We start from the raw sequence: 26,853 nt of genomic DNA, 5'->3' as shown, positions 1-26,853 counted from the left end.
AGGGAGGAGCCAAACATGGAGGGGCTGAAAATGGCGTTCCTGGCGTGCTTGATCTCCTCCATACAGGGCTTCTGCAACCCCTGAGCACAAAGACAAGCAAGCTTTGGAGAGAGGCCAATACATATAGTCACTGAACACTTTATTAGGAACACCTGTACACCTTCTCATTCAATCAGTTAATCGTGTGGTAGCAGCGCAATGCCTACAATCCTGCAGATACGGGCCAGCAGCTTCAGGTAATGTTGACATCAACCATCAGAATGGGGGATTTTTTTTTTTCAATTGACAAAAATGTTGACCGTGGTATGATGGTTGGTGCCAGACCAGCTGGTTTGAGGTTCTCTAATGCTGCTGATCTCCTGGGATGTTCAGACACAACAGTCTCTAGAGTTTACTCCAGAATGGTACAAAAAAAAACATCCAGTGAGCGGCAGTTCTGCAGACGGAGATGCCTTGTTGATGAGAGAGATCAACAGAGGACGGCCAGACTGGTTCGAGCTGACAGGAAGGCTTTGGTAACCAAGACAACTGTACAATTGTGGTGAGCAGAAAAGCATCTCAGAACGCAACAACGCCTCAAACCTTGAGGCTGGATGTGCCACAACAGCAGAAGGCCGAATAAAAAGTCTAAACATTCCTACTAAAGTTCTCAGTGAGTTTATATGGGGAAGAATCCTGGACGATGTGGTAGGTAGAGATGTGTAGGGAAGAGGAGGTGGGTAGGTAGAGATGTGTAGGGAAGAGGAGGTGGGTAGGTAGAGATGTGTAGGGGAGAGGAGGTGGGTAGGTAGAGATGTGTAGGGGAGAGGAGGTGGGTAGGTAGAGATGTGTAGGGGAGAGGAGGTTAATTTATTAATTTTAATTTTTTCATTTAATTAATTTAATTTTTAATTTTGCCATTTAGCAGACGCTTTTAATCCAAAGCGATTTACAATTACGAATTACAGGGACATTCCCCCTGGAATAACTGAGGGCTAAGTGCCTTACTCAAGGACACACTAGTAGTGGTGTGGTTTCAGGCGGGATTTGAACTCACAACCTTCCGATCACAAGTCCAACTCACTATCCACTAGAGTCTAGTGATCCTCTAGACCATCACTACCCACTAGGAGGTGGGTGGAACAGAGATGTTCTAGAGGAGGTGGGTGGAACAGAGAACAGTGGAGTGTGTGTGCTCTGCTAAGGGCAGAGGAAGCACCATTAATCCCCTTCAAAAGGTCTCGGGGGTTAATACCAGTCAAATACTGAGCCTTAGGCAACGGGTGGTGGTCAGGGGGTGAGTGAGTGTGTGAATGTGTGTGTGTGTCTGTCCACCAAGTGACAAACTGTCTCTATTACTGCCCTGTGGAGATCCTGGCACAAGCTACAAGCCACACATGCTACGCCAACCACCAGCGCCTGCTTGCACAGACTGGCATCGCCACGGGAAACGAGAGCACACACAGAACACGAGAGCAATTACATACACACACATACATACACACACACACACACACACACACACACACTTTCTACCAACATCCATCCATCCCTAGCTCTCTCCCCATCCTCTGTTTATTACTCTCCTTCTCTCCCTGTCTATTCATTCACTTTCTCTTCCTCTCCATTTCTCATTTTCTCTATTCATCCCTCTATCCCTTGCCCTCTCTCTCTCTCCATCTGTCTGTCTCCTTTTGCTCTCTCCCTTTCTGTATCCCCTCTCTCTTTTTTCTGTGCCTTTCTTCTGCTCAACCCACTGGCTGCCATCTCATCCTGTACTGCTCTATCCAGAGTGTACACTTACTCACTCCTCCTCACTGATTTAAAAGGATACGATTGGTGTAACAAATATGGTGGAAACCCACTTAAACCAGTCCAATAGTTTGAAAATTAACAAGTGCACACTTCATGGAGGACGGTAGACAATGCTCTAGTATCCTCTGCTCCTCTCTCTTATGAAGTGTGCAGGACACAAGTGTTTCACTAGCGCCCTCCCGTGGCTGGAAGTGGAAACAGGGCCATTCGATGACATGAGCTGGCCTCTATGGCTACACAGGTTGTACATACTGTCCTGACTGTGCTGGATACAGGCCAACAGGCTGGTTTATGCATGAAATGCCATGAAGCAACATGGCTAGACAGTGCATCCTTTTCTCAGAAATGTGGTTTAATCTTTTGGTAAGTGTAGATGAGGACCGAGAGAGAGAGAGAGAGAGAGAGAGAGAGAGAGAGAGAGAGAGAGAGAGAGAGAGAGAGAGAGAGAGAGAGAGAGAGAGAGAAAAGGGTTAGGGTTAGAGTTATTAAAGCTTTTTAAAAGTTTGAATGACAGTGAATCAGAGTTTAGACGACCAGACGACCAATTAATCAATCAATGACGCTGACTGAGTCTCTGGACTAAGACTGACAACGCCTGAGACTGATACCAGTGTAGTGGAATCACCAGGGTTGGTGTTGGACTGAGACTGATACCAGTGTAGTGGAATGACCACGGTTGGTGTTGAACTGGAACAGAGCGCTGGGCCGGTATTGGCTGAAACAGAGCACTGGGCCGCTATTGGCTGGAACTGGTTTAGTCAGATTGGATTTTTTAGGTCATTGGGAGGATAAATGAGCAGTGGAATGTCCCCCTGGAGGCTGTTTCCATGACACCCAATGCCCCTCACCCCCGTCTGAGAGCCTGGCTAACGGAGGCAGACTGGGATGATCATATGAAACACAGCAGAGGAACACAGAGGATACAGGCCTGAACGGCCCCTTTAATTGGTAGACTGGTTAATAAATCAATATGAGTGTGAGTGTGTGTGTGTGTGTGTGTGTGTGTGTGTGTGTGTGTGTGTGTGTGTGTGTCTTCGTAAATAAATTGTGCCAAAGAGAAGGAAACACCCCAGTAGTCTCAGTAGCAGGAGACAGCTCTGGACATTTACATTAATAATAAAACTGCATTATGTGCAGGCTTACTGAAACAATAATTACATTCACACACACACACACACACACACACACACACACACACACACACACACACACACACACACACACACACACACAGTCTCCCCCCCCCACAGGGAAATTATTACAATTAAAAGCTAATGAAATGGAAACACCAAAAACAGCAGTGGCAGGAAGCCATCTGTCACACAAACAAAAAGCTGAGGATAGATAACAAGGATAAATAATGAGGATAAATAACGAGGCTATCTGGGGTTTAGATAATTCACTCACTCATCTACTTATCTATCTTTTATTCAGACAATTACAGCCCAAAGAAAAACAATACAAAGGTGACATACACAACAGCGGCTCTACTTCCTGAGAGTCCTCAGGAAATACCACCTCAGACAGGAGCTGCTTGTGACCTTCTACCGCTGCACAGTGGAGAGCATCCTCACCTACTGCATTTGCGTGTGGTTCTCCAGCTGCACAGCCGCAGAGAGGAAAGCGCTACAGAGAGTCGTGAGATCGGCCCAGAAGATCATCGGCGCCCCCCCTCCCCTCTCTGGAAGAGCTGTACAACACACGCTGCCTCAGGAAGGCCTCCAAGATCTCCAGGGACCCATCCCACCCTGGGAACGAACACTTTGTTCGGCTGCGCTCAGGCAGGCGGTTCAGGACCATGTTCGCACGGACAAACAGACTGAAGCTCAGCTTCTACCCTAGGGCCATTCAGGCCCTGAACACAGCAAAGACCTAGGTTCTAGGCCCTGGACAATCTAGACAATTTGATGGCAGCTACTAGATTGTAAACATAAGTGCAATATTGAAATACAACTGTGAACATTCTAAACCTGCTAACTGCGACACTTTAATGAATGTGCAACAAATACTATGTGCAATATGACAAACCTTGTCTACATAAGGTTCAGATATAGGAAAAAGTTAGTATATTTATAGCATAGAGTACAGCACAGTGTTTTATTGTATAGTATAGTAGTATAGTATAGTAGATAGTGTACATAACCTTTATTTATGTAAACCAGCTCTTTTCCCTCTTTTATTTTACCCTTGGCCCTCTTGTTTTTAGTCTTTTTTTCCAAGCACCAGGGGAGCCCCCCCTCCTAAATTTCATTGTATGGTACCTGTACTGTATTAATGACAATAAAGACCATTCCTTCATCTCTGGGAGCATGCCTGCCTGCCCTCTCCTGAGTAGGTGTGTGTGTGTGTGTGTGTGTGTGTGTGTGTGTGTGTGTTTGTGTGTGTGTGTGTGTGTGTGTATGTGTGTATGTGTGTGTGTGTTTGTGTGTGTGTATGTGTGTGTGTGTGTGTGTGTGTGTGTGTGTGTGTGTGTATGTGCGTGTGTGTGTGTGTGTGTATGTGCGTGTGTGTGTGTATGTGCGTGTGTGTGTGTGTATGTGCGTGTGCTGTTATTCCCCACATTCCCAGCAGCTCCCTTGCAGCATTCTGATATGGAATTCTTAATCAGAGGGCGATGTGCGTGAGGAGGGTTGTTAATTATGTGGTGAGTGGGGGTCTGTGCCGTCGCCGTGGGGATAGTTAGCGCACAGACCCCATTACTCCGTTCTCAGGCAATTATCATCTAAACCTGCGCTACGCAAAGGCTAACCACAGAGGAAGACACACAGACTAGACTGTCCCCGCGCAGCCCCGCAAGACAGAACAGAACAAAGAAATATCAGGAGGACACAGGGGAAACAAGGGCAATTCATCTACAACACTAGGACACACACACACACGCGCACACACACACACACACACACACACACACACACACACACACACACGAACGAACGAACGAACAAGCAAACAAATCCGTTTTTCTTTGGCTAGTAATACAAAGGAATGTATATGTATGTGTCAGTATGCATGCAATAATATGTGTCTATGGTTGGGAACTTAGACACCAAAATGATCATTTGATGATCTGTTGTATCAATAAAGCTTGTATTGTACCTTCTTGGGCCCGGTCAGAGCAGCCTTTTGCAGTTTACGGTGACAGTATTTGGCATAGCTGCTTATCGCCACTCCTGGGGGGGAAGAAGAACACACACACACACACACACACACAGACACAGACACACAGACACAGACACACAGACACAGACACACACGTTAGTCCTGAGATCATAAAGTAATGACATGCAATCAAATTAGAGCACGCAGCAGACCACAGCGCAGACATAGCAAGGGAACAGCGACCATGCAAACACACAATGAAGACTGGTAGTTTGCTGAGAGAACTCATACAGTAACTCATACAGTAACTCACAGTGTGTTTCCATATGCTGTGATGTGCACTGTTATGGTCTATTTGGGAAGTGCTGATGGGATGTGTATGGGTGGCACAGGGCGGTGCTCTGCTGATACTCAATAACTCATTACTGGGAGTCAATACAAGCCCAGAGGATCATGGTCTTAATCAGGGATCACGCCCTGCAGCTCCAGCTCAGACCAGTCCACTGTCCTGACTCCAGAAGGCACACACACACGCACACGCGCGCACACACACACACACACACACACACACACACACACACACACACACACGCACACGCACACGCACACGCACACACGCACACACGCACACACTTCAGGTGTACCCTCTGAACTGATTCTAGAGGCACTTTTAAGAAGACTAGCTGATGTCATGGCGTTAGCTAATGATTGATATGAGGTGTTTTTGTGTGCCTATCAAATATTGCAATATTCATAGTTTAATCTTAAGCATACTTTAAAGCAGTCATGTCAAAGTCAAATACACAGGGGGCCAAAATAAAAAATATGCTACAAGTGGAGGGCCGGGCTGGTTCAATGTTTATTAAAACTCGCAATTATTGCACATATTGAACCAATACCAATAACACAGCCTATATTGCACTTAACATTAATCATTAAATTAAATTAAGTAAAACTTAAATAAAATCAGTTGCAATGTTTTCTCAAGGCTCTTTCAGTAATAAATTGAAAACTATTTTTTCTTATTTTTACTTTTTTTCTTATTTTTTTTAACAGGTAAACAGCTAAATGTAATTTTCCTTCAAAGCTCAATGGCAAGATAAATGCAAAAATGAAACAGCATGCATTAAAAACAAATCAGTGTGCTGTTCTGATCCTCACCAATGACTGTCTTTTATAATAAAATTAGAAAAGTTAGTGCAAACTTGCAAAAGTGCAAAACAGTTGCATTAATATCTTAGGCAACATTTCCCTGGGTCCATTCAACTGGAATGAAATACTCAAAGAAATATCAAGTCCAAGTTCATTAATGTTTGGGGTCAGGCTCTGAGCTGAGGAAATCCTCAGGATTGAGTTCAGGTGTTCATCAGTAAGACGACTCCTATGTGATGTTTTGTTTAGTTTCATCAACGAAAACAGTAGTTCACTTCACACAGGTATATGCTGCCAAACATAGACAGCGTGCGAGCAACTTGGGTGCGCAGCTCAGGCATTGTGTCGGGGATGAAACGAGCAAACTCAGCAGCGCCCATGGACTCATATTTTGCCTTCAGTGTGTCAATACACTGGAGCTCAATCAGCTCCATTTGGAGATTTGCTGATGCACTTTCCACGTCAACTGCAAATGGATTGCTGAGCAGTTGAAGCCTGCTTTTTTGGGCTTCAAAGTCTGAAAATCTCCGCCTGAATTCGGCGGTTTGTCAGCAAACTGTGTACTCGGGAACACTCGGGAATTGACGGCGATGTTTCGGCCTCCACTGTGACTGTGCTGCTGCTGCTCATGACTAGTACTGAAGTGAAGAGAAGACGCGGGGTCGCGCTCGCTCGCGGGCACTCGGTACGCGCCAATGCACTCGCAGTGCATCTTGGGACTTGGAGTATTATGGTGCTGCGGGCACATAATACTGCGGGCCGGTTTTAATAGTAATTAAATATCATCCCGCGGGCGAGAGAGAAGTCATTCACGGGCCTGAGCTGGCCCGCGGGCCTTGACTTTGACACATGTGCTTTAAAGCGACCAGTCTCAGGCGATATGCTTTTCTCTGTAACTGGACCTGGGCCAGAATTAGAGAGCACGGTTAGTGGGGCACCAGTACAGTTAGACTGACCAGGGGGGTCGGGTAACTTGGTACCATAGCAACTAGGAACTTAGTCTCTTGGGGAGAAGTTGAGAAACATCTCAAAAACTATGTATAGACAGTAATGGTCAGCAGAACAGAACAGCATGGACACAGGATAGAGCCATGTATGGGAGGATATAGAGCCATGTATGGGAGGATATAGAGCCATGTATGGGAGGATATAGAGCCATGTATGGGAGCCAATGTCAATTGGAAGTTACGATGGACAGATGTAAAGCTATTCTCTCTGTGTGAACACGTATATAAGCTGGAACAAACATCAGTACGTTGCTTGGTTGCTCATTGCACCACAGCCAAGCTTGGGACCTGTGAGAGAAAATTATTGTAGAATAATTTGAGAAGATGCTGGTGAATGCCTGCATCATGTTTTCGATAGTGCTAAAGACCACTCCCCAGACCATGTCCAACATGGAAGGAGACAGACGACTGCCTGAACCTCAATGACACTGACAGACAACGACCGATTAGGAAGAGATTGAAGAGCAAGCAAATTCTCCAACTGGGGTCAAGTGCAAGTAACCTCTGACCCTGAAGATACAAGAATCAAGAAGGCGTCGGTCGTTTGGATTTATTTAAAAAAAAAAATGTCTTGTGTATGATGTACTGTGTTAAATTTTAGGTTTGGTTGTTAATTTTAGATTTTTTTGGGTTGTGATGATTTTTTATTATTCTTTCTCCAAAAATGTTTTGAACCATATTTTTCTAATTGTTCTTGTTTTAAGAGTTTACATCTTAAAAATGTGTGGAATGTGAGAGAAAATTATTGTATGTGGGGGACATTTTTCTACATTTAAGATTCAAACTTTGGATGTCTGGGGCAAAGCTATGGAAGCTGATTTCCTGTTTGTTGTCACACAATAGAACCAGTTTCTCTACTTGAAGCTTGACATTGGCTAGACAACAGACACATTTAAATGATCACAATGAAACCTGTGCCATACATTTACATGGAAACTCAGAACAATGCTGAGTCACACCAGAGTGATTGCCCGGCATTGTTCCACCCTGTAGTCACCACTCCTCGCTTTTGTTGTGCTGTGAGGAAGGGAGGGTCAGATTCCCCCCTAACCTTCATCCCCATCATCTTCATCCATGTACAAACTCACACCCCTTGCTCATGATTGGTCTAAACCTCACCCGAGGGCGGACCCCTTACCTGTGGAAACCGGATTGTATAAATGCTGAGATGAGATGAATGATGGGGACTTTTGGGAGGAACTTTGAATCGTTCAGATGCGTCTGACGAACCTGTAAACTTCCTCCTTCTGCAGAAGAATATTAAATATCTTTTCTTATACATCTTGAAACGAAACAGGCTGCCATTATTGAATAATTTGCACTTACAGTTGGCGACGAGGAACAGGGAGCGGCTGCGAGGGTATTCCTGTTTTGTCCGTTTTCAGCCATTTTTCCAGCTGACGAGCTGTTTTGAGACGGAACTCTCGCGTTTCACCTAGCAAGTGACGCGGTCAAGAGATCCCCTCTATTTTTGGGATTGGCTGAGAGCGGATGATCAGGGCCTTGGCACGCTGTCTACGTAAACACACGAACAAGGGTAAGCCTGTCGATTTTCAATTTGTATACGGAACGGTATTTTAATCGGAGATACCTGTTTGGAGAGTTTTTTTGTTTCCGGGTGCACTTTGTGATGCATGGCTTGTGGCGTTTTTAGACGATTTACATGTTATCGTGGCTATAATTGCACCTGGCAAAATCATAAGACTACTCTTTTTGTGTATATGATATATATATACGTGTATCTTTCTGATCATGGTTAACAAGAGGTCCATGGTGTCTAAACGATCGTGAACAGTGGTTAACTAGTGCCATTTGATTGTGATAAGACTTTGCTGTTTTTTGGTTAACAAAGATCCAAATCAGCTGATATTTTGGTTAACAGAGGTCCAAATTGGTTAACAGAGGTCCAAAATCAGTATATTGGTTAACACAGGTCCAAAAATAATCCTAGGTTGATCTAGGATTGGGTTTTTATTACACAGAGGTTAGTTCTGTGTAAAAGTGGGGAGGTGGTACTTATCCATACAATTCATTGAGCCAACCAGGAGTTCTGAATTTTCCATGTATGATAATAGAGTTTTCATTGAGCTAACCAAAGTTCGGAACTCCAGTTTTAATTAGTTAATCAGTGTTAATACTTCAGTTTATCTGTTGACTCAGTGCATATGTGAAAGGCAGTGCTGATCTTACAAGATTGTTTGTTAATTGTATTGTTAAAGTAATTGTCTTCTTATTTGTGATAAGACAGTACAGCTGTTTCTTTGTTCTTAGTCATTCCTTGTGTGTTTTCTTTAGGCTATTTTAACTAATAGTGCTATTTGTATCTATATTGTTCCCTTGAAAATAACTTGATTTTGAGTTTAAAATGAGTATAGAATCAAGTCGTTCAGAAGAAGAGGTTAATCATCATAGAGAATCCTAGGTTGTTTTGTTTAGATTCTCATTAAATCCATCGAGCCCATTCAGAGCTCTGGAGTTTTTTTTTTCCATATATAACAATACAGAGTTTCATTGAGTTTTTGCCAAAAGTTTTGAACTCCCGTTTCTAATCAGTTGATAACTTTTGACGGTTAAGGAAATGCAGTCTTAGAAGATACCAGGGATTGCTACTATTGATAGTTTGCGCGGTTATCTCTGTTAGTGGGTAACGTGGTTCCGCCAGAGAGCAGCTATCGCCCCGGATATTTTTTGAAATTGTATTGTTAACTTGATTTTGATCTTTTTTATATGTGATAGGCATTATAGCTGTTAATGGAACAGATTGACCATGTCATAGGTCGATGTGGGGTCTGTTTGAGAAACAACCTTAGAATGAGTATACCTGTGGTGGCTGGGCTTATCCCTAACCCAGTTGAGCAATGGGTGCTGAGAAGGGGCGTAGATACACAGATTAGGCAGAATGTTGTGCCAATAAGGAAATGAAGCCCCCAGAGAACCAAGACCAGAGGAATAGGATTTTAGAAATAGGAAATAGTCTATCATTGTTGTTTCTCCATGTACAGCTCCAGTTTTTTGTATATCTTTGATGGTTTAAGAATGTTCTTGTTTCCCGACACTTTGAGGAAAATTGTTGAGTTTTGAATTTTCTTGTTGTGAAAAGAGACCCTAGCGGTTTTTGAGTTTCTGTTTTCTATTTTAAAAACATTTTTTTTTGCATTAGGCAAGGTTTTATATTTTCTAACCCAAGTCATGGGGAGCTGCTTTCTTGCGCAGAAAGACCCTGAGAGTTATTTCTATTCTCAAGAAGGTAGGTTTATGTGTGAAACTCTGGGAGAACTGATCACTCTCCATTTTGAGTTTTTTTGCATAAACCTGTCCAAAATTATATAGATCTGTTTGGTATTCATGCATTGTTCAGACCATGATGTATTGAAAAAAGAACCATGTGGCCTGTCGTATCAGAGGCTCATAAAATACTATATTTTGATTGCTAACTCCCACTAACTCATTAACAATTAACCCTGGTTTTTCTTGTTTTTGAATGATTTTTCAGTAAGTACGGTATATTTTGACATCATAAAACATGACACATTTGTTTATGATTTTCAAATCACACGAAAATGTTCTACCGTTTCCTATTTTAATATTAAGATGTTGGTTTGATTAGACATAAAATTCTGTTGCAGTTTTTATTTTATTTTGTTAACGGTCTCCTCAGACAGACCAGTGGTGGCCCTGTATTACTGCAGATACACTTGATTTTTGCCACGGCAAGAATGTGATATATATTTCAGAGTGGAAGCCGTTTTACCAGAATCCAGAGACGGCGTGCTACGCAATATCCAGCCGGATGATTGAGAGATGAACCAGGGCCACCAGAGAGGGAAGCGACGACCAGGGTTATCAGACACACCAGAGAACACCGAGGAGATGACGATAAGGGTGCCAGGCCCGACAGAGGAGGAACCAGAGCCACCAGGGTGCCAGGCCCGACAGAGAAGGACGCAGCCACCAGGGTGCCAGGCCCGACAGAGAAGGACGCAGCCACCAGGGTGCCAGGCCCGACAGAGAAGGACGCAGCCACCAGGGTGCCAGGCCCGACAGAGAAGGACGCAGCCACCAGGGTGCCAGGCCCGACAGAGAAGGAAGCAGCCACCAAGGTGCCAAACCCGCCAGAGAGAGAAACAAACGCCAGAGGACGAGACCCGGCAGAGAACCACCAAACGACCATCGACGACAATGTTCCAGTTTCAACAGCCCGGCCCGCCGAGCCTTCAAATCAGAGCATGGCCGTTTCAAGGAGGAAAGACACATAGTATCATGAGAGATTTTGCTTCGAGGATGAATTACTCTGATTGTTGGATCTGTCAACAGATACCTGTGAGTCCAGCCAGGGTCCAAAGTGTGGACACCTGTACTAGTGAAGATGCTGGTGAATGCCTGCATCATGTTTTCGATAGTGCTAAAGACCACTCCCCAGACCATGTCCAACATGGAAGAAGACAGACGACTGCCTGAACCTCAATGACACTGACAGACAACGACCGATTAGGAAGAGATTGAAGAGCAAGCAAATTCTCCAACTGGGGTCAAGTGCTAGTAACCTCTGACCCTGAAGATACAAGAATCAAGAAGGCGTCGGTCGTTTGGATTAATTTTAATTTTTTTTGTCTTGTGTATGATGTACTGTGTTAAATTTTAAGTTTGGTTGTTAATTTTAGAATTTTTTGGGTTGTGATGATTTTTTATTATTCTTTCTCCAAAAATGTTTTGAACCATATTTTTCTAATTGTTCTTGTTTTAAGAGTTTACATCTTAAAAAAGTGTGGAATGTGAGAGAAAATGATTGTATGTGGGGGACATTTTTCTACATTTAAGATTCAAACTTTGGATGTCTGGGGCAAAGCTATGGAAGCTGATTTCCTGTTTGTTGTCACACAATAGAACCAGTTTCTCTACTTGAAGCTTGACATTGGCTAGACAACAGACACATTTAAATGATCACAATGAAACCTGTGCCATACATTTACATGGAAACTCAGAACAATGCTGAGTCACACCAGAGTGATTGCCCGGCATTGTTCCACCCTGTAGTCACCACTCCTCACTTTTGTTGTGCTGTGAGGAAGGGAGGGTCAGATTCCCCCCTAACCTTCATCCCCATCATCTTCATCCATGTACAAACTCACACCCCTTGCTCATGATTGGTCTAAACCTCACCCGAGGGCGGACCCCTTACCTGTGGAAACCGGATTGTATAAATGCTGAGATGAGATGAATGATGGGGACTTTTGGGAGGAACTTTGAATCGTTCAGATGCGTCTGACGAACCTGTAAACTTCCTCCTTCTGCAGAAGAATATTAAATATCTTTTCTTATACATCTTGAAACGAAACAGGCTGCCATTATTGAATAATTTGCACTTACAGACCTTATAACAGAGCATGCTGCCATGGAAACATCTGGACTGAGAACGGAACCCAGATCTGCCTAATACAATGATTACCCTTCAACCTTCTCTCTGAGTGATCAATGGCATTTCCGGCCACCTGACTGAGGAGGACAATAATCTCCTTATAACACTAATAATCAAAACAAAACAAACACACGCACACACACACACACACACACACGCATAAAGAATAGATAGAGTAAGGCAGCTGCCACAATGACAGGGGACTAGAACCCCAGACAGAAACAGACAAGAGAGCAGAGACGGTGAGAGAGACAAACAGACAGACAGACAGACGGACAGACAGTAGACAGACAGACAGTAGACAGTTGTGACAGGATGTAACTGAGTAAAGGGTGGCGACAGAGGAGTAGTCAGCGGTGCGTGTGTGTGTTGTGCGGTGCGTCTGTGAATCACTGTCTATATCGTGATTTTGAGTGTGGGTAAATTTGTATAGTCAAACGTGGGTGGGTGTGTGTGTGTGTGTGTGTGTTTGGGTGGGTGCGTGTAGGCCTCTGGCCCCGCCTGCTGACCCCTCCCCTGGCTGCTGGCCATGACCATGACCCCTCCCCTGACCATGACCCCTCCCCTGACCATGACCCCTCCCCTGACCATGACCCCTCCCCTGACCATGACCCCTCCCCTGACCATGACCCCTTCCCTGACCATGACACTACTGCAGGCGTCTGGCCTGCCTCCTCCTGGGACAGCAGCAGCCTGCTAATGAGCTGTGCAACTGCAACACACACCGTATTCACTATGGTCCAAAAACACTATGAACTTACCGAGCTACCATTTCCCCACAGACACATAACACACCCTGACCCTAACACCAAACACACTGAGTGTACTGAGGATATATTTATGTAGACATATATACATTATATACAGGCATTGTATACAAACCAGCAAGAAAACTGATATCATGCAAATACATATCTGCCACACATACGCACAAATAGTGAACCAGGTAATGGCTAGAAAGTAAACACCCAGATAAACACAGAAACACATACTGAATAATTCAAGAGTTCCACAGACCGACAGACAGACAGACAAACAAGCAAGCAGACAGACAGAAAACTGATGTAGACATACAAATACAGACCCAGACAGACAGTGAGAGGAGGGTGAGACAGAGTACAAAACAAAATGCTAGAAAAGGAGGGGAGCATGAAAAACAAAGAGGGAGGGATGAAAGAGAGGCAAGGAGGGGAAGGCGACTTTGAAAAGCTTTCAGAGAGGGACGAGAGAGAGAGAGAGATGAAAGCAGAACAGGGAGAAAAACTGACGAACGTCAGTGAGTGGAGGAAGGTGACAGTGGTAAAGAGAGGAGAGGAGTACAAGTATACCCAGCAAACAGCTCTGTAACTAGACGAGGAAAAATACAACCACATCCAGTGCATGATGCCATAGTTCCATTACGTTCATGCACCCCCCCCCCCCAGTGATAACGCTATGAGAGATTCCATCTTAAAGAGATAATTGAATAAATAAACATGCAAACATCTATCTGTTTTTCTACAGCCTACTCTAACTCACTCTTCACTATGTTGAGAGGGGTCTATATGCATGCAAGGGTCTCCCTCTCTCGTTCCGGGTGGAGAGGTCTACTCTACAGTATGTGTATTACCAATGAATGACAGATTGTGAGCTGGGGGTCTGGGGGTCTCACCCTTGTTGTCGTTGAGGGGGTCCATGTGCCTGTAGATGTAGCCTTCCAGGTAGGAGTGGAAGCGGGGCGTGGGGGGGAAGAAGGCCAGGCACACGGCCATGAGCTCCCAGCCCCGCTCCAGGCTGTCGTAGCGGAAGTTCTCGGTGGTCTGACGACACAGCTGGATGTACAGCTCGTCACGCAGACCCTGGCTGCTCCAGCCACGCACCGCCACCTGAGAAAGAGAGAGGGGGGGGTTAGGGGGGAGAGAGAGAGAGAGAGAGACACAGAGAGAGACACAGACACAGAGAGAGAGAGAGAGAGAGAGAGAGAGAGAGACAGAGAGAGAGGAGAAAAGAGAGATACACATGACTTGACACATGAGTAACAGTAAGGGAGGTGCAGTATGACAGAGAGCCACGTGATCAGCGGGCAGACCTCCAAGGCCACGGTGAGGGGGTCGGTCTTGGCCCGGCGGTCTCCCATGTAGGTCTGGATCAGCCTAAAGATCTCCACCGCCTCCTTCTTTACCATCCGGTCTGAGGTCACAATCATGGGCTTCTTGATTGGCTCACTGCTCCAGGCCAGCATGTTAGCGATAGACACCTTACGCCGGAACAGACCCTGGAGAATGGAGGGGTTAGAGGGTGATATACTTTATACTAGATCATTATGACCATTGTCTGATTGTTTAGAGGTTGAACAATATCTATCTAGGTGTGAGAGACAGATTACTTAGGTTGTGTTAGTGTGAGAGAGTTTGTATTCGTATTCATGTGTGTGTATTTATTTGTGTTTCGTACCTGTGTGTGTTTGTTGAAGTGTTTGGATGCCCAGTTCTCAATGTCGGTCTCGGACGAGGGCTTACGCAGGGTGAATTCTGGGAAAACGCCGCAGCTGGCGCTGGGCATCATGTTCCGGGCGTTTCGACTCGCTTCGAACTGAGCACACGCTCCGAGATCCTCCGACTGAAGATAGAGAAAGAGGGACAGAGAGCTATTTGAACTTTGCGTCATTGCCGCAGTAGAGAGACATACTTAAAGAAAAAAGGGAAGCAAAGGAGAGAGACAAACATAGGCAGCAGAGAATATGGTGTGAAGAGTAAGGAGATATTCAAAGAGAGAGAGAGAGAGAGAAAGTAATGAGACAAACAGATGTTTTGTTTCTCTTTAACATAATGATTACATTCTCCTCATCTGAAGTATGTGTGTGTGATGGGGTACATGTACATGAGAGAAGACAGAACCTTTCTGCCCTGTGGTATTCCTATAGTGTAGTTGCCATGGTTAAATGCATTCCCTGCCTCTCTAATCTAACCTTAAGCGCTCCCTTACCATCCCACCAGCACACAGCAATTACCCACAATGACCGTAAAGGTGAGCGGATTAGCATAAGGAAACTGATTGGCTGGGTAGGCAAGAGGCCTCGCACGGTTGGTCTCGCCAAACAGTTGTCTCAATCACCTGCTGTGTTTTCATGTAGGAATGACTCAACTGTATAGTTGCTGATGATGGGACTTATGATTAGTACTCCATGGGCCGGTTTCACAGACAAGGCTTAAGCCTACTCCTGGACTAAATCACACTTTCAATGTAAAATCTCCATTGAAGATGCTTTTTAGTCCAGGATTAGGCTTAAGCCTTGTCTGTGAAACTGGCCCCATGTCTTTGTTCTTAAAGCTTACCAAAGAAAACAAATATCCTAAAGTTAACCATGTCAAATTTTAGCAGCATTATATTTTATTGGGGGCAGTTATTTGTCTGAGAGGGGCAGTCCCACTATTATATTTTGTATTGGATAGAGACAGTGGAAAGAGATAGGAAAGTAAGGAGGAGAGGGCATGGGCTGGATTTGAACCCATGCCTACATGTCGTGAGCTTAGAATTATAAGGTTCTATCTCCGTTTAGGGTAGTTCAGAGATATTGAGCGTCAAAGTTTTTACATTCCATTATGTTCTGTGAGATGGAACCTTTGTATTTTATTAATTACTAACTAAAACATTTCAACATAAAAAAAACAACACCACACAGGCAATAAACACCTAATGGATCAGATTATGTAAGAAAATACATTTTGACCAAAAATGGAGATGGAACCTTATAATTCTAACGTGGTGCTAGACCAATGGTCGTCCTAAAGGGCATGAATGGAAGCATACTCGACCTGGCTGTAAAGCCTCTTCTTAGAGTACGTCAGCATAGCTGTATCTCAGATAGATTATTAAAAAAAACAGACCTCCGGTCTCTCAATGGGAGACGAAATTCACTTCTTTCTGCTACAACGTGATGACAAATGTTGTTTTCCTATTGAGGTGATGTACGTTTATATGCAAAGAGAAATATCTCACTTGTTAACATTTGAAAACACTGAATTTTCTGTTCTCGTTTACTGCCATTGACTTCTGATTCCTACTCACGGTACGGAGATGTTATGATGCTGTAACGGTGTTGGTACAGTTTAGCCGTAAGACAAAGTAAATGTTACAAAGAATGAGCTAACATAGAGTCACTATTGAAGTCACAGGGAGTCCCTTCAGGTTACATGGAGACCGTAACATTGGTTCCATAGAGTCCTTCACAGACATCCATATCCTTCAGGTCTTTTTTCGTTCTTACTCTCCACCAGAGTTCCAGTGGTCTGTGTTCAGCACTATTTATTCCTTTGTAAGCATTTTCAGGCCTATCTTCCACTACTCCTCATCACTTCCCCGCCCCCCCCCCCCACTCCACCTCCACCCCCTCTTCTACCCCCTCTCTTTGTCTGGTAGTTTTTGATGGAGGCAGATTTCTCTTATGTGAGGGCAGTTTGCACCATGGTGAGCATGCTGGCTTGTCACTAAATAAGCTACCATCAGGCGAACAAAGGAGTGTGTGCGTGTGTGTGTGCGCGTGTGTTACAAAGAGAGTGTTATGTGGTGTTGGCAATAATGAGAGAGAGAGAGAGAGAGAGAGAGAGTGTGTGAGGAGAGAGAGATAAGTGGAGGGATAAGATGATGGGATGGGGAGGAGGAGAAGCAGAAGAAATTGGCTACTAATTCCATCCAGTGTCTCACCCCCCCCCCCTCTCTTGCTCCCCCTCTTCTCTTCACCCCCCCCCAGGACTGCTGCCCTCTCCCATCCCAGCAGCACGCAGGGCTGGGGCACCATGGGAGCCCGTGTGTGTCTCTGGCCATATGTGCGTCAGGGTGTGTGTGTGTGTGTGTGTATGTATAGTAGGTCTGTCTAGTACATCCAGCCCAGTTCTAACTGATAGGCCTTTCACACTGGCAAAGGCAAACCTCATTCCCAAACCTCATTTTGAACCGGCTGGCGTATTCAGACCGAAAATGTAATTGGTTCGGAACCTGAAAAGCAGAATAGAACCGTGACGTCGTCAGTGGGTGTGTCATAGTCTAGGCTGTGAAGACGAGCAGGAGACAACATGTAAACAAACACACACATGCGCGAACGTGAACTTCGTGGCCATTTCTATTCTAGTAACGAGTAGCTGGCTAGTAAGAGAACGTGTTTAGAAAGTGTTTGTCTTTTGTTATACAAAATTGTTAATTTTGTTATACAAAATAGTGTTTATTTCAGATACTGTAGTAAAATATATTATCATCATTTCCAGCGAAGTCCAAGCTGCCGTCTTGTTGTGGCATTTTGGTTTATCCCGCCCCCCTTCGTCACCCAACGTTGATGGTTCAGCTTAAACTGGTATGAACGCGGGCTGGTTCGCCAGAAAGCACCAGGGTTCTGAGACTCCAGAACGGTAACCGGAACCGGCACGCAGCCTTGCCGGTGTGAAAGGCCTATGATAGATGTCTGTGAAGGCCTATGATAGATGTCTGTGAAAGGCCTATGATAAATGTCTGTGAAGGCCTATGATAGATGTCTGTGAAGGCCTATGATAGATGTCTGTGAAGGCCTATGATAGATGTCTGTGCAGGCCTATGATAGATGTCTGTGAAGGCCTATGATAGATGTCTGTGAAGGCCTATGATAGATGTCTGTGCAGGCCTATGATAGATGTCTGTGAAGGCCTATGATAGATGTCTGTGAAGGCCTATGATAGACGTCTGTGCAGCCGCGGTGGCACTAGCAGCGGTATGGATATTACATAAGCCAACCTCAGCCCATCTCAGCCAAGACTCTTAAAATAATCATCTGCACACCATGAAACATTCATGGCCCTATGGCAGGCCGTGTCTGTGTGAGAGAGAATATGAGCACAAGAGCCTAGCTGGTCTACACTGAGAGGATGTGCTGTGTGTGTATGGGTGTGTATGTGTGTGTGTGTGTGTGTGTGTGTACCTGTGAGGGGTGTAGGAAGGGCTCGGGCGAGGCCAGGTTGGTCTGTACAGAGAGGCTCTTCTCCAGCAGCAGCTGAGGGAAGCCCAGCCTGTCGAAGGTGCTGCGTCTCCAGTGGTGCCCGTCGCTCTGGGCCAGCGCCTCGTCCTCGCTGAACGCTCGCACCACGGGGCCGGGCAGAGGGAGGGGCAACGCCCCGTCGCTCTCGTACCCGTCCTTGGAGGCCCCCCCCTGCGCGCCCCCCCCTCCCTGGGCCGAGTCCCAGCTGCTCCTCTGCTTCATGACCTGCTGGGCCTCCCACGCCAGCCGGGCCTGGGCCAGCACGGCCTCCGACAGCGTGCCGCCCGCCGCCTCCCTCTCGCCTCCCTCCGTCCCCCCCCCGCAGCGGCCCAGCTCCTGCGGCAGGGAGGGCTTGCGGGTCTTGCGTTTGCGGTTCCCTCCGGGGGAGAAGCCGCCGCCGCCGCCCCCCCCGCCCGAGGAGAGAGAGTGGTGCTGGCTGGAGCTCCAGGACATGGAGTCTTCGTAGAGCAGCCGCTGGCCCCCCTCGCCCCCCTCGCCACTGTAGTCCAGCAGTAGCCGGGGGTCCCGGATCAGAGACTGGCTGTGCTGCAGGGTGTAGGAGCCCCCGTAGGAGCCCCCGTACCCCCCCGTGGAGGTGCCGTAGCGCAGCAGGCGGTCGGCCGTCTTGAAGCGCGGGCTGACGGAGGACTGCTCCACGTACACCAGCTGTTTGACGTACTCCTTCCCTGCGGGGCTGTACTCCAGGCTCTGGGTCTTCTCAGGACACTTCTGCCGGGTCAGCACCAGCTGGCCATAGGGTGAGTGGCTCTGCTTGGGCGAGTGGTAGAGGGGCGTGGAGGGTTTGCGGGCTGGGGACTTGCCTGTGCCGTACAAAGAGGGGTCGCCGCCGCCGTGCATGTCTGTGGGCGGCTCCTCGTAGATCGGTGGGGGCTGATACTCTGAGGGGGGCTCCTCATAGAGGGGGGGCTCGTAGGCGTACCGGGGGGAGGGGGGCTGGGAGTCCGCCGAGGAGCGCCGGTGGGTCCCGGTCCCGCCCAGCTCGGCCCGTTTGAGGAAGGGGGACTGGCGCCGATCGACGTAGACGATGGGAGAGCCGTCGGGCTCGGAGGGGGGGTTGCCCCCAGATGAGCGGCGGATGCGGGAGGCCGTGCCCCCCCCTGAGGGAGTGGCGGGGGTGGGGGGGTCACAGGGGGAGTAGCCGTTCCCCTGGTGGGAGAGGAAGCTGGGTTCTCTGTCTGTCACCTTGATCAGCATGCGCTCCTTAGTACCAGTGTTCCATCTGAACGGAGAGGTCCTGAGAGAGAGAGAGAGAGAGAGAGAGAGAGGGAAAGAAAGAAAGAGAGAGATGGGGGGGGGGAGGAAGAGAGATCAACTTCACTATAATATTTGGTATAGGAGACAAAGTGATAGGGATGTGTCAAGTGACGCTGTACTTTAAAACTGCTATAGCTGGAGCACTATGTAGAGATGCAAACCTCTGGATGACTTTTTTTAAACACAGAAATACACTGCGGGGTCAGAGGTCAACCACTGCTGGACATTCCCAGTCAGTGAGCTAGCGGTTGGAACCGTCACAGATGTGATTGAGAGGCCTACTCCACGCAGATGTGGCTGTCAGTCAGTCACCGAGGGAGGGGCTCCAGTAGCATCTGGACCTGCCTGCTGGAGATACTGTTACCACCACCTCACCCTGGCAGGACAACCACTCTATTATTGCAGTACGTTATTTGAGGTAACCTATAAACTGTTCCACACAATGTACCCAATGTTTTCCTGAAAAACTACCAACAGCAGAGAGAGAGCTACTGTGAGAGAAATAAATGATGAGGTGGGACAGAGGGGAGAGAGATGGAGGGCTAGGGAGAGACAAAGAGAGAGGGAGTGAGGTGTGAAATCGATTGCAGCCATGGCCACCCTAGCCTTCAATGGCTCCACGCTTTGATCCCCAAGGCCAGGGCTGAATACTGGGGAGGGCAATGAGTGTGTGTGTGTGAGTGTGTGTGTTCTGATGGGGTAGGATTAAGGATTACTGGGCTCTGTTGGGCTGGCCCACACTGTGCTACAGAGCCAGTGGTCACAAAACCACTATATCGCTCTCTCTCCTCATTCTCTCTCTCCACCTCTTCTTTTCTCATCTCTCCTGATCACCCCCAGCCTTTTTCATCATTCTCACTCACCTTGTCTGTCTATTACTTCCATCTTGTCTGTCTATTTCTTCTCCCCCCCACCCCCAACCCCCACCCCCCTCTCTTGAAACACACTACAAAGTGAACATTGTTCCTCCTCTTCCCTCGCCATAAATTATTCATGGCCATTCGACCTTCAAATCAATTTACACATTCTCTCCCTCTTGTATCTCTCTCTGTATCTCTCTCTCCCCACAACACTTTTCCCTTGCTCAGTCCCTCTCTCTCTCTCCGCTAACCCTCTCAATCTATCCTTCTATCTTCTTAGGCTAATCTCATCCCCCTCTCCCTCTCTATCTCTGTTGTATTATGAGTCTTTCTACAGTAGTGGGACTATTGAGGTCTTTCATTAGAACACCAATTACGCATGTTGCCTACTATACGTATACACACAGCTGTGTGTGTGTGTACCATATGAAGCCCTGGTTCTCTCTACATGTGTATAACTGGGTGTGGCTCTAGCCAGGGGGCCCTGCTGCAATGACCACTTACATCACATACTGTATATCACAAACTAATTGGCGGCCAGCATTGTTGTGTAAAATCATGTGATGAAACGGACACTGAAAACATCTGACTAAGAAGTTTGTACACATCTGAGTTTGTACACATTCCATCAAATCTGTGTGTGTGTGTGTGTGCGTGTGTGTTTCAGGTAAGGGCAGCTTGACAGCTGCAGTATGACACCCCTCTGCATCTCCATCCAGACGGCTGTGAGACCTGGCCTCCCACACATACATTATGGATCTGTTCATCAATGCAGGACACACACACACACACACACACACACACACACACACACACACACATCTTATATACACTCACTGAGACTTTATTAGGAACACCTGTACACCAGGGATTCTCTTGGGGAGATGTTTTATTGGCAAACTTTGGGCCCCCTTACCAATCAATCATTGCTTGAATGCTACAGCCTATTTGTGTATTGTTGCTGACCATGTGCATCCCTTCATGGCCACAATGTACCCATCTTCTAATGGCTACATCCAGCATGATAATGCACCCTGTCACAAAGCAAAAGTCATCTCATGAACATGATAATGAGTTCAGTGTTCTTCAGTGGCCTTCCCAGTCACCAGATCTGAATCCAATAGAACACCTTTGGCATGTGGTAGAACAGGAGATTCATAGCTTGAAAGTGCACCTGAAAAATCGGCAGGAGTTGTGTGATGCCATCATGTCAACATGGACCAGAATCTCAGAGGAATGTTTCCAACATTTTGTGGAATCAATGGCACGAAGAATTGAGGCTGTTTTGAGAGCAAAGGGAGGCCCTATCCAGTATTAGTATAGTGTTCCTGTGGCCTGGGGTGGTCCAGTGGTCTAGCACCACGGTCTACAGTGCACACATATGCCCATGTCGGTATGGGTTCGAAATAGGCCCATGCCCTTCTGACATGACCTCTCTCCCTTCTCCTCCTTACTTTCCTGTCTGTCTTCACTACATATCTGTCCAATAAAATGAAAAATATGAGTGGGACTGCCCCCTAAAATAAAGTATAGTGTTCCTAGTGCTCAGTGAGTGTGTGTATATATACAGTCACCGGGCACTTCATTAGGCTCACCTTGCTAGTACCGGGTTGGAGCCCCTCTTTTGCCTTCAGAACTGCCTTCATTCTTCGTGGCAGAGATTCACCAAGGTGCTGGAAATATTCCTCTGAGATTTTGGTCCATATTGACATTATAGCTTCATGCAGTTGCTGAAGATTTGTGCCAAGAAAATATCCCACACACCCGTACCACCATTGTCATCCAGATGAAGAGACCACTCTCAGCATCACTGTATCAATGTATGGCAGCCATTCCATTCCAGTGTGTGTTGAATTCCAACTCAGGCACACCTCATTCTTACTCAGGTACTGATTAGGTGATCACCTGAACTGAATCTTATTTAACAAAGGAAACATTTTAAAGGAAAAGTATAAAAACCACTGCTGTGGTCGTCACTATTCTCTTGCAATAGGACCAGCTGGATGGCAAAAACAATGCTAGTATTACCTCAGAAGTCATTGGAATAAAGAAATAACTATTGACCATGCCAAAAGTTTTTGAGTGAGGAAAAGAAGGGTTCAATTCTGGCTTTACTGGCAGAGGGATACAGTGAGCAGAGGGATACAGTGAACAGAGGGATACAGTGACAGGGGAATACAGTGACAGAGGGATACAGTGAGCAGAGGGATACAGTGAGCAGAGGGATACAGTGAACAGAGGGATACAGTGAGCAGAGGGATACAGTGACAGAGGGATACAGTGAACAGAGGGATACAGTGAGTAGAGGGATACAGTGAGTAGAAGGATACAGTGACAGAGGGATACAGTGAGCAGAGGGATACAGTGAGTAGAGGGATACAGTGAGCAGAGGGATACAGTGAGTAGAGGGATACAGTGAACAGAGGGATACAGTGACAGAGGGATACAGTGACAGAGGGATACAGTGAACAGAGGGATACAGTGACAGAGGGATACAGTGACAGAGGGATGCAGTGAGTAGAGGGATACAGTGAGCAGAGGGATACAGTGAGTAGAGGGATACAGTGAGCAGAGGGATACAGTGAGTAGAGGGATACAGTGAGCAGAGGGATACAGTGAGTAGAGGGATACAATGAACAGAGGGATACAGTGACAGAGGGATACAGTGAACAGAAGGATACAGTGAGTAGAAGGATACAGTGAGTAGAAGGATACAGTGACAGAGGGATACAGTGAACAGAGGGATACAGTGAGCAGTGGGATACAGTGAGTAGAAGATACAGTGAGTAGAAGGATACAGTGACAGAGGGATACAGTGAGTAGAGGGATACAGTGACAGAGGGATACAGTGAACAGAGGGATACAGTGAGCAGAGGGATACAGTGAGTAGAAGGATACAGTGACAGAGGGATACAGTGAGTAGAGGGATACAGTGAGCAGAGGGATACATTGAGTAGAGGGATACAGTGAACAGAGGGATACAGTGACAGAGGGATACAGTGACAGAGGGATACAGTGACAGAGGGATACAGTGAGTAGAGGGATACAGTGAACAGAGGGATACAGTGAGTAGAAGGATACAGTGAGTAGAGGGATACAGTGAACATTGATTGATTGATTGAAAACCTTTATTGTCCCCATTGGGGAAATTTTGTTGTCAAACAGCTCAGTTAGGGCAGAAAACATTCAGTACAGAAAACAGAAAAAACATTCAATAAAAAACATAAAACAGTGCAGGCTCAATAAGTAAAAAGTTCCAAAAGTTCCATCTCCAGGTCTCCCCCACCCTGCAGGGCCTGGTTGTAGAGTCGGAGTGCAGCTGGAATAAAGGACTGTCCAAATCTTTTTGTACTTTGACGGGGGAGAACAAATCTGTGGCTGAACTTGCTCCTCATCCCTGCCAGCTCGCAGTACATCGGGTGGGAGGGATTGGCCAGCATGGCCGCCAGTTTTTTCCCCATCCTCTGTTCTGCCACCACCTCTAGGCTGTCCAGCCCGGTCCCCACCACAGAGCTGGCCTTCTTCACCAGTTTGTTTAGCTTCGCAGCATCCCTGGCACAGATGTTTCCACCCCAGCAGGCCACGGCGAAGAACAGAACGCTGGCAACCACCGACTGGTAAAACATTTGCAGCAGCTTGTTGCAGACACCGAAAGACCTCAGCCTTCTCAGGAAAAACAGTCTGCTCTGCCCTTTCCTGAGAAGAGCCTCGGTGTTGTCAGTCCAGTCCAGTTTGTTATTAATTTGTACTCCCAGGTACCTGTAGGAGTCCACCCTCTCGACTTCCACCCCCTTGATGGTGATGGAGTGACTTAGTGATAAGAACAGAGGGATACAGTGAGTAGAAGGATACAGTGAGTAGAGGGATACAGTGAACAGAGGGGTACAGTGAGTAGAAGGATACAGTGAGTAGAGGGATACAGTGAGTAGAGGGATACAGTGAACAGAGGGATACAGTGAGTAGAAGGATACAGTGAGTAGGGCTGGGTTAAAAAATCGATTTCCCGATTCTGAATCGATCTTCATTGAATGAGCGATTATCGATTCATAAATCCCGAGATCGATCTTTCATGGGGTTTTTGTTTTTGTTTTTTGGTTGCAGCTTCAACCCGCAACGAGATCTCGTGGCCAGATCTCGCGCTACAAGAATTTATCATATCTCACGCAACGACCAGGCTTAAAGGCAGATGTCTGGGTGCATTTTGGATGTAAAAATTATGACGATAGAGATGAGCAGGACAAAAGCAAAGCCATATGCAAGCTGTGCACAGTGGAGGTTAAATTTAGTGGAAACACCACAAATCTACGGAACCACTTATTGAGGCATCACCCTGACGTGAAACATGGAAAAGTGGATCCGAAACAAGCCTCGCTGATAAAGACGTTTGGTTGCAAATTACAATCAAATTCTCCGCGTGCCCAACAAATTACTACAGCGTCGTCAGTGTACTAGAACCACGCTACGTGTTACCGACACGCAAACAGTTGAGTGAAGTGATAGTCCCAGACATGTCCGCGCAGGTGAAACGTGACATCGCAACTTCACTCCAGCCAGCAGAGAGAGTTGCCATAACGTGTGACAGCTGGACATCCAGAGCAATGGACTCGTACCTGACAATCACTTGCCACTTTATCAGCGAGGCTTGTTTCGGATCCTATTTTCCATGTTTCACGTCAGGGTGATGCCTCAATAAGTGGTTCCGTAGATTTGTGGTGTTTCCACTAACTTATTGTTACTGTATACTACAGTATTTTAATAATCATTGATTTTCCAATTATGTTTATTCCTGAATAAAATCTTCCAATCTCCAAAAAGTGAGAAAGCAGTAATGAAGGGCTTTAGTTTCATGGACATTATGGTTTACAATGTGTTTTTTTGTTCCCCAAAATACCCTCATCTATTGCACTATTTTCGTTTGAGTTTTGCACATTTTTATTTTGTATATATATATATATATATATATTATGCAAATAAGCTATTTGAGACAGTCCTGAGGGATATGTGATGTCTTGTTTACCGATAGGCTATGTTTGTAGCCCCTTTATTTACACTGGCTGCAGTAAAGCACGTTAAAAAGCACTTTTTGTAGTGTCTGATTTAGCAAAATGTTGGTCAATGATGTTCATTTATGTTCCAATAAGAAGTACATTCATGTAACTGCTTTGGAGTCAATTCTTAATGTAAACATTGATATGTTTAACAATGCTACATGTTATAGGGTTCCTTGAACCATTTATAGCATTAGTTCTGAGAATCTCTTCATATTCAAGGAAAATTGATATTGTAACTAAATCGAATCGGAATCGAATCGAATCGAATCGTGAATCGAATCGAAAGCTGTGAATCGGAATCTAATCGTTTTGGGAAATCAGTGGCGATACCCAGCCCTAACAGTGAGTAGAGGGGTACAGTGAGTAGAGGGATACAGTGACAGAGGGATACAGTGAACAGAGAGTTACAGTGACAGAGGGATACAGTGAGTAGAGGGATACAGTGAGTAGAGGGATACAGTGACAGAGGGATACAGTGAGTAGAGGGATACAGTGACAGAGGGAATTAGGGCTGGGTAAAAAAAAAATCGATTTCCCGATTCTGAATCGATCTTCATTGAATGAGCGATTATCGATTCATAAATCCCGAGATCGATCTTTCTTTTATTTTTTTTTTAAATTATTATTTCTGCTTGCAGCTTGAATGAATGAATGAATGGACTTTATTGTCATTGCTACAGTACAGGTACCAAACAACGAAATTTAGGAGGGGTGGCTCCCCTGGTGTTAGGAACGAGATCTCGTGGCCAGATCTCGCGCTACAAGAATTTATCATATCTCACGCAACGACCAGGCTTAAAGGCAGATGTCTGGGTGCATTTTGGATGTAAAAATTATGACGATAGAGATGAGCAGGACAAAAGCAAAGCCATATGCAAGCTGTGCGCAGTGGAGGTTAAATTTAGTGGAAACACCACAAATCTACGGAACCACTTATTGAGGCATCACCCTGACGTGAAACAAGGAAAAGCGGATCCGAAACAAGCCTCTCTCTCTCTCTCTCTCTCTCTCTCTCTCTCTCTCTCTCTCTCTCTCTCTCTCTCTCATCTCCATCCTCCTCTCTCCCTCTCTCTCTCTCTCTCTCTCATCTCCATCCTCCTCTCTCCCTCTTTGCACTGACAATCACACACAAACATATGTGACAGGGTCTGGTTAAAAAGTCTGCAAGTCAGTTTTTTTTACTACCTTTCATTATCTACCTGTCATCTGTCAGTGATGA

The 26,853-nt window shown here is 46.0% G+C and overlaps 1 protein-coding gene across 1 annotated transcript in view; it reads right to left on the bottom strand.

The window, feature by feature from the left end:
* The window catches only part of arhgap39 (Rho GTPase activating protein 39), a gene marked incomplete at both ends in the record, with an annotated part of 45,228 nt that overhangs the window by 2,832 nt on the left and 15,543 nt on the right, over nucleotides 1-26,853 (bottom strand). The window contains 6 exons of the mRNA XM_080536595.1: nucleotides 1-80; nucleotides 4,891-4,964; nucleotides 14,120-14,333; nucleotides 14,537-14,722; nucleotides 14,902-15,066; nucleotides 18,392-19,703. The exon at nucleotides 1-80 is cut by the window's left edge and continues 120 nt beyond it. Coding sequence (XP_080392721.1) covers nucleotides 1-80; nucleotides 4,891-4,964; nucleotides 14,120-14,333; nucleotides 14,537-14,722; nucleotides 14,902-15,066; nucleotides 18,392-19,703 — 2,031 coding nt within the window. The remainder of the gene's footprint in view (nucleotides 81-4,890; nucleotides 4,965-14,119; nucleotides 14,334-14,536; nucleotides 14,723-14,901; nucleotides 15,067-18,391; nucleotides 19,704-26,853) is intronic.

This window comes from Nansenia antarctica (genome assembly GCF_963989245.1).
Source record: "Nansenia antarctica genome assembly, chromosome: 7".
Classification (NCBI taxonomy): domain Eukaryota; kingdom Metazoa; phylum Chordata; class Actinopteri; order Argentiniformes; family Microstomatidae; genus Nansenia; species Nansenia antarctica.
This window is presented reverse-complemented; position numbering and strand designations above follow the sequence as displayed.